General features: G+C 38.3%; 1 protein-coding gene across 1 annotated transcript; it reads right to left on the bottom strand.

Moving 5' to 3' along the window:
• Positions 1 to 2,067: 2,067 nt before the first annotated feature.
• Positions 2,068 to 9,136, bottom strand: LOC110981949 (uncharacterized). The gene is made up of 3 exons (XM_087140357.1): positions 7,399 to 9,136; positions 5,853 to 5,947; positions 2,068 to 5,632 (listed from the first exon to the last, which is right to left on the bottom strand). The coding sequence occupies exon 3, from the start codon at positions 5,605 to 5,607 to the stop codon at positions 3,982 to 3,984; it is 1,626 nt and encodes a 541-aa protein (XP_086996483.1). The 5' UTR covers positions 5,608 to 5,632; positions 5,853 to 5,947; positions 7,399 to 9,136; the 3' UTR covers positions 2,068 to 3,981.
• Between the last annotated feature and the right edge of the window lie 74 nt (positions 9,137 to 9,210).

The raw sequence follows: 9,210 nt of genomic DNA, 5'->3' as shown, positions 1-9,210 counted from the left end.
ATCTCATAAGAATCTTCATTTAGGAAAGCATTGCTGTCAAGTAGTGTGTTTTGGGGATTATTAGTCCTACATTCGCATGATTTGAGTTAAGTTGATGCAACTGGTCAATCTGTTTATCCTATTTTAACCCGACTGTTAAGGTATGTTCGTGCGTTGATTTCGTTGTGCTGTGTTCCGTTTTGCTTTGTTTTCAGTAATGCCTCACCATTTCATCTGTCATGATTCGGACAGTTGTAGCGACATCAAATTCATTAACAGTCCCCCATTGCCTCGGACTACTAACCAGGATACACAACTCATATGACTAATGCATGTATATAGCATTAGTTATCAGTTTTTGTTCCGTGTGTACGTTGATCACTTGTTGCAAAAAGAACCTAATCAGGTAACGGTTAAGGGAAGCTAGAGGGGTCATCAGGTCGAACCGAGGGGGTATGGTAAACCCTCACTTTGGCACGTAGGCCTCGGCTCCAGAGAAGGTCGGCGTTGAATTTTATGTCAAATATTTAGATAAAAAGCCAGTTCATGTATCCAGTTTCAGAAATAGAATTACACTGATCCCCCAATCCCTTGTGAAACACCTCCTTTAGTTTACTTGTCGACACAAACAGGAAAATGATCATAAGGAAACAAATTGGACCCCTTTTTCTGGCCAAGGAAAGTTTTGCACGAAGTTCCCCACTTATCGTAACGTGCTAGACTTGCTTTCTAATTACTCAATGTGGAGAAAACCAAGTACGAGTGTCATGGAATTTCCCCTCGATAGACGTTCTGAGAAGGGAAGCCTGTGCATCGATAACCAAATTACGTGCGATGATGGGTACATATTAGTCTTCCAGAAATTATTTCTGCATCCATTGCATTCAATATCACTGAAAAGGGTTAAACTCTTTAAAAAGCCTTAAATATGCAAAACATGAACATCAATATCATTAACAGTGACCTCTAAATCGAATTCAATGGTGTCATCTCCCCTCACCTTGCTTTTACAATTTTCATGGCTGGGCAAGTCATCCCCCATCATCCCTCATCCCCCTGCCATTTCCGACACCAATTCACATCACTGAACACCGGCCGTCCCTTTAGTACTTCAGAACTGGAGACCTATCGTACGCGTACGGAGCGAAAGGTATATATTTTCTGATCTTGGTCAAAAGAAACTCTGCCTTCAAAGTTAATAATAACCAGAAGAGAATACGCTGAAAACCTACCCGGGTCACTTCACATGTTAACCCAAGAAAGGATAAATACTGTAATAATACAAATTTTCGGTTATGTTAAACCAGTTTAGGAGGAGTTTTGGTTTGTTTCATTTATCATCAACAAAATGGGTCAATATTATCAAGTTTTGGTTGAAACAAGCTAGAAATAAATTTCAACCACCAAACCTGGATTGATACGATCTAAGCTGTGCAAACAATTGATCATCAGACCTAATAAAAAAATTAGCTAGATCCCCTAGAGAAAAATTAAAGGATTTATCCAACCGCTGTGTATCCTCCTCCATTTTAACCATGTTAGTTTGTCGATACGACGTAAGGGAAAGAAATATACAAGTCTGGAATGCTTGGACATTACAATGACAGTACTATAAACTTACCCCAAACCTCTAGGATAATGGCACATTAACGTTTTTATTTTGACACCCCCAATCAAAATCTGGACAGAATAAACTCGAATGAGAAGACATTGGACAGGTGGTGAGCATGCGTTACGTGCCTCTTCGAGCAATAGGGTGTCGTGATTTGCTAAATGCACCTGCGCGTCAAACTGAAGAATGTGCGTGTAAGAATGGCGCAGTCGCAGGATTCAGGAGAAGTCTACATCATGATTTTTGAAAAGGGTGGGAGAGCAGAAAGTTGATATTATTCGTCTAAAAGCAATACCTATAGTACACGGGTCCAGACAGTGCTCTCTCAGATTCCTGCGAGATCCCTGAGGCACATATAAGTCAATAGTTGAAAATAACATCAATGTTGGTATAGTTTGCTTGATTTTTAAGTGATTTGATCAGCTTCGGTAATAGCATTTAAAAGGAATTGACAAACCAGAAATTTCTGTTGTCATTTAAAGAATGAACAATTTTAATCTCTCACCAGTCTAACAATTAGTCACATCGCTATGAGTATTTATTCTGGTTGAATACAGGTAAAGGTTAAAAGGTACAGGTAAAGGCATGTGTTAGATTACGTTCTAAATAAATTGGTACCAAACTGTACTGATTTGAAAAGCACGCTAAAATGAAATTAATAACCAAAACATTTTAATTTTTTGTCAATATGCCATCAAATGAAATGCAACATGTACAGCACACGTAGAGATCTGCTCTACATCTAATGTTGGTAACACATGTTTTCAAAAGTATCGTAGTTATACATCGGCTAAACGTTATCAATACTCGGTATTTAAATTACAAGTGTGGACGGGTACTAAGCGCAATGATATGCATCAAATTTGTTGAAACTTATACAGATTCAAACAAATACTGCTTTGAATGTAATTGTGTTAATAAACAATGGTTGTACTCACTCATATATACTGATCAACAAGCTCATTCAGCACGATTGCGGTAATGCAGTGCCGAAGGTCAGTCTCCTAGCTCTTTCTTTTTCTGGTCAACCTTGGCATTTGGTTTAATAAAAATACAATGCTACAATCCACCAAAACAAATTCATCGGCGACAATGGATTTACTTCTTAATAACCAAATACTTTTACCATTCTTTTATATAAAGAATTCTTTTATATTCATTTTATACTCAGTTGTTCCATGGTTGTACCCCCACGCCAGCGGTATGAAAAGCAAAGATAACTAAATCCGGCCATTCAAACCTACCGAACATTTCAGTGAAATGATTTTATAGCTACATTATACTTCAATAAGTTAGTTTAACTACTGTTAATCTTACTTGCCTTATAACGTTCATTGCATATGAGATACTTTCGCATATGTATCTTTATATGTATCTTTGCGGCTTGTTTTCGTAGAAGTGAAACCTTTCGTTTGTGTAAGTTTCATTCTCCAGTTTTGTTTTGTTTGGTTTTTCGGATCTAAAACTATACAACCAAATGCAAGCTTGAGTCGTCGGTATTCGGTTATACTCCAGGTTATATATTCTTTGTGAGTGAATGGATCTCTGAGAAGCAAACGACGATTCAACATTTGGGGACAGTATGGGGACAGTATGATCTATTAGTAATCAGGAGGCGGAAACTGGGCATTTAACCCCCCCCCCTACCCTGGCAACGCCAACAAGGACGACGTACAAAAATCACTTTCAAAAGGAGTACTAGAATTTACAAAAAGTAAGTTTGGTTCCTCAGGAACAAAAAGGAATGAGTTGTAAATGCTAAATGACAGTGAAGTTTGCCTATGTTCCTTCAGTGATTCGCCAAGGTTTGGAACAAATCCGCAACTTTGGATGTGTTCTGCAATTTCTGCGGTATTCAATTAATACTCGAACTCATATCTTTTTTACGATGTATTGAATCAAAACATTTTGTCATTAAATTTCTCGGGTTTAGTATCTCATAGATCTTATTATTGACCGACTTGATTGTAAATGTCTAAATTTTTCCTGCTTTGGCAGTATATTTGTCAAACACGGAAATATAATAAGACATTCAATGCAGATATAATATTCCATGGGCCAATAGAATTACACTTTGTTGAGGAGCTGTTTATTCCACAAGTGGCAGTTCTAACTTTGGGTTCATACTTCAGTAGTGTCATACATAGGAACATCCCGGTACCAACATTATAAATCTACCTTAGTATGTCATTATCCCTGGTCCATTCAACGTTGACTATGCTATCCGTCCTTTTAGGAATATGGGCAAATATATGCTCTTTTAGTCTGTGTTGTTTGAAAACACAAAAGAGGGTTTGAAAATGTCTGGCAGTTATTCCAGTAATGAATGTGCCTTAAAGTGTCTTAGAGCTGAATTGATTTGTTCGCATGTTTTCCACGTCTAGCTAAATTTAGTTCATAATAGTTTCGAGAACTCTTGCCTTGTATTTTACGCCTCCGCCACACTCCAACGCTTCATGACGACTTTTTACTATTTCAAGTTCTGCCACTCTATCTTCCCAACCCAACTCTTGATCTTTCTTTTCTCTCTCGATAAACATATCCAAGTGGTCTTTCACACTTATCTGAGGCTTAAGGGCGATTTCTTGAAGACGTCGCATACAACTAGCAGCCTCAAAGTTCAAGCCTTGTAGACACTGAAAGTGATCCTGAATGTCTGTTTTGAGATCTTGGATTACCTCCTGGACGGACAGCTCCCGACCGGCTGCTTTCTCGTATCGACCCTTTATATCTTTGTATGTCATCATCTTCTTCACCAATTGAGGTTTCTTACGCACCGACTGCATGCTGTGGTCACGTGTTTTGCACTTTCTGGGACATACTGTGCACTTCCCTTTAATGTCAAAAACTCGACACTGGTAATTTGATATTTTCATACGTGAACAAGGGAAGTGACAAGTATATTCGCATGTGGTGCAATTCATCGCTTTTTTTTCTGTCTCAACCCACTCAAATGTTTTAGCATAACATGGGATTGGAAAAGGTGCATTCTGCGCCGTTTTACCCTGCTGAGACTCGAGCATCTTCTTTTCTCTCTTCATTTGCCCAACCTTTGTGTTTATGGCTTGAATCTGCTGATACAGATGTTCAGAGATATTCTCTAAACGTAAACGCTCAAGGAGGACTTCCTTTGTAAGAAAGATGCTTACCGGTTCAAGTCGTTCAAGAGACTCAAAAAATGACTTTATATTCTTCATTCCCATTTTCCAGTACGCGTGATGAATAGCAAGATCATCTTGATCTGTGTCACTTTCTGTAGTCTCAACATTCGTGGCAAATAGTGCTGAGTTATTAAACTTAAACAAGTTGTCCTCACAGCGAATTTCTGCCTCCCTTAATGCAGAAATAACCTTTGGGCGAGCTTTGTCACTAAATGTAGCAAGAAGTATTATGTTCGGCTCAATATCTTTGCCGTATAAAGCCAACATAGAGTCAAAGATGTATTTGTGAGTGGGGGTGAGACGAGCGTCGGTTGATTTCGCTACAAAGCCCACCGCGTCGAGATGATCAACATGGTGATCTTCAGGATGGGAGAAAAACTCACGGATCTGATGAACGATTGCTTTATCGCGCTCAATACCTCTTGTATCTCCAAAGCCAGGTGTGTCAATGATTGTCAGTGTGTACGGGATGGTATGGTGTTTGTTCCTGTGGATTGTATATAAAGTTGTAATTTGTGTTTGACTATGAGCCTGTGAATATGACTGTACTTCATCTACAATCTTAAATCGATAGTCATCATTCCACTTTGTCCCAATGATGTAATTTATCATCGCATTGATCAGGGTACTCTTACCGGCACCTGTTGCCCCAACTAGCATAATCACTTTATGGTGTTGGTATGCCTTTGACTGATTGCCATAGGACAAACAGCGAAAGCCTTCTTTTCTTAAAACTTGGTTTAGAGGAATTATCAAAGTTCTTGGTTTGCCTGTGTCTCTACACAAGTAAAGCTTGGACAGTCTTTCCGCATGGTCTTCCTCTTTCGACCCGGATGATTCGTTTGCTTTGCTCATGCCGACGATGATTTTCAACCAAACTCTGAAAACAAATTATCGGAGAAAGTAGCCATCATAGGATAGGATTTACATGCTGTTTCTGCGACTGCGCACAATTGCGTAAAATTTGCATGCGCGTATTGTTTCGGAGTGAAAAAAGGCGTCAACACCCATGCGAGTTTACCGAACCGGAAATTTATTCTTGAAGTTTTTCTCAACATTCTTGCTAAAAGTTATATATAAAGATCTGTTGGAAAGTTTACCTGTCAGTGAAGTAGGGATGTCCCGATACGGGATTGGAGAAAACTGACAAAGGCAATCAGGCGACAAAGAGTGACCCTTTTCAGACGCCGACAATCTAAATAGAAATGTGACAGAAACAATGCAAGATACATTTGTCATTGACTACAGGCAAAAGTCAACCAATACGTTTAAAAAACATGATACCTATTTAAACAGGGCTAATCTTAACGACCCATAAATTAATTTGCCTGCAAGTGGAGCGAGTTTTTAACCGAGTAGTTAATGTATTCTTGAATAGATTAACTATCGGACTGACGGACAAGTTGTCCGTCTGACTGACCGACCGACTAACCTTCTGACCAATCCATGAACACAACCAGTCACAGCATTTTGGAATGACGAGTAACGCATAACAATAGGGAGAAAGGTGGGAGCTAAAGTGTGAGAGACTATTGTTACAGCACATTTTCCTCGAAGATAAGCAATCACTTGATTGGGAACTGACATCGCATCAAGTCGAGTGAGACCTCGGGGAACTACATCGAAAACAACTTATTTCTGTAAATGCAACCCCCAAATATCATGGTTTAACTAAAGTATTTTAACTGGAAAATTCGTAATTTCGCTCCGAATACGCAAAGACGCATGGTGAAAATTAGGTTTGTAAGCGATATTTTGCTCAGAAAAATGACCATACGGGTACCGTAAAGTTGTAATTTATACACACAAGTACGCATTAAAGAAATTATGATGTCTCTAGAAAGTGATTGCCATTTATGTTACTTCAAATGCAATTTTGTTGTTTGTTATTGATTCTAATTGTAACGATAAATGTAATATTTACTTTCTCTCTTTACTTTGTAACAAGCCAGTGGAAAGAAAATTTCTGTGAATTTTGTTCATGGATAATAAATTTGAATCTTGAAAGAAGTGTGTAAATTTTCGGATGTGACACGGCAGAAGACAAGCGGGTGTGAAGCTGTGTGTTGTTCCTGATACGTATCTGATATATTTGTCTTTAGCTTGAAAGTCGCTCAAAAATCATACACTTAACCTTGCGAGTACGTAAAATACGTAAGACACAAAACATGGACTCTGGTGAACAAGGATTCATGAAGCACCTTTTTAGATTCTCGTTCATGAGCTCAAGAACCACTACTTTAAATAACTAAAATGACCAAAAGAAAAAAACAACATACACACGCAAAATGTCACTGGCGTAATTGAAGCTGGATCTGTGCATGCATCTACAATACGGTAGGTGGTTCGCGGAGACACCATGTGGGTTATCTCTTTTGTGAGTATTTGTGCTGCTAAAAAGAACCGACACTGAGTCCTGTCGACAGACAGAGCACTCACTGTCCGAAACGATAATTCATATGGTTTTGTCCGCAACCTCTCTACTTAATAGAAAGATACTGATTAGTTAGTGGAAGAGGAGGGAATTTCCGCATTACAAATCCTCATCAAAATATGTATTCATTTTAAAGCATTCATCCTGTATATGGTTGATGTATGTACATTGAAGCCTCTATGTTCTGACTTCGAAACTTATAAGTAACTTACCCAACGTAAAGCTAGGGAGGCAGCTTTTCAATTCACACACGTCTGTAGAATGTTCTCTACTGTAATTGCTTCTCCCGTTGATAAAACATTGAATTGTCGATCGAGACGGCAATCACGGAGATCCCACTTAAATGTAGCTCCAACTTTATAGTCAAAGCTGAGATGGCGCTGACACGAGACTGAAGTGATTCCCAGAGATCTGAGTGCCTTTTAAACTTGGAAACGTACACAGCAGAAACGTACAGCATTTTGCGTTACATTACTTCGTGTGAGGTCCTGCCTTTACATTGGAATTTAACGTACACTTGGTCCATCGGGATTGATTAGAGGTCTAGGGCAAAATTATGTGTTGCACCAAAGAAGCTCCCGAGTGCGATAGTTCTAGTCTTGTTGACCCAATGACCCATCGTCCCAGGTTCGTGCAAATTGTGTGACAATACTGGAAATTCCCGTTTGCCATATGGGTCTGAACGTGGAAAATAATTTACTCACAAATATTTGCCTAAGAACAGTAACAGTAAGCATCATAAAAACTAATTTCAAAGTGCACCTTGTGATCATTAACGTGGTAGTGTATTAATTAACCAAAGTGTACAGGTAAATGCCCAATAAGCTATATTAAACATACATTACTGTGTTTCATCCTTCACCTGCGAATTTCCTCTCTTGCTCCAAAAGAATACATGCCATAAACGCTATCAACTATAGGCAATAATTAGTTGATTGTTCACATTAGTCGGTTGTCCACATAAGTGAAGAGGTGGCGCATGTGCAGCTGAGTGCGCTTCGTGAATCACGTCAAAATTCACGACTTGCATAAAATCGTAAATAGTGACGTCACTAATTAATGCCACAAAAATTACCGAATGCAATTTTTGTTTAATTAAACTGGGAAGGAATATATTAACTGTGCAGCTTTCCTTGAAAGAAGACGGTGGCTACATTTTTTTTTAATTAGCCAACAAAGCAAAGTGGTCAATAAAGTGATATAGCCGAGTATTTCTAAAAGATTAAGTACATTTCTATTTGTTCTGCAGTACAGGCATTGCTAGTGAATACATGTCAACGAGTACAAGTATTAAAATAGTTACTGGAGGATAAGTCTGAGTGTAAATGCAAGTACATCACTCCATCATTTATCCCTGTCAGGTACACGGTGTAAGTACGCAGAATTCTCTTTTTAATGTTTGCTTTTGGCAAATGATTTTTAAGCTAACTTTGAACAGAGAAGCTTCGTAATTTTATAAAAAGTGCATAAACATATTTGGAAAAATTAGGCGCATATTGTCAGAAGCTCCTGCATTTATTCTAATTGAAAGGCGGTCATTTAAAACCCACTGATACCCATGGCAAATGTTCCATGGAAATATATTAGCATGAAGTAAACAAGCCAATCAAAATTATTGCTGACAATAACAAAGTTTGCTTTAGAAGCTGAATGCATGGAAATTAATAGAAATATGTTACTAGCATTATGCACTTGCAAAATAGGTTGACTTTTTACGCACAACTGGCCTAGTCATATTTACAGACCATTGTAAATGAATTTAGAACTGACAAAACAATTTTTGTAACTCCATGTATATGACGTCCTTGCCTATGTCATGCAATAAGCACATTCATTTATTGGCTGCTGTACGGAATTTTGGAGTTCTAGTTTCTGTGTTGCAACGCCCTCCGATATCGTTTTTAAACCAGCCAAACTCTACGGGTCTTGAATCCCTAGCGAATGCTCACTAAAAATTAAATGTTAGAATAATACGCCCATTGCAAACACGTGTGAAATGAAATAAAATATATATATATATGAGA

This window comes from Acanthaster planci, linkage group LG01 (genome assembly GCF_054643075.1).
Source record: "Acanthaster planci isolate LZ-2023a linkage group LG01, COTS_SCS, whole genome shotgun sequence".
Lineage (NCBI taxonomy): Eukaryota > Metazoa > Echinodermata > Asteroidea > Valvatida > Acanthasteridae > Acanthaster > Acanthaster planci.
The sequence above is the reverse complement of the archived record's forward strand: the minus strand, read 5'-3'. Positions and strand labels throughout refer to the sequence as shown.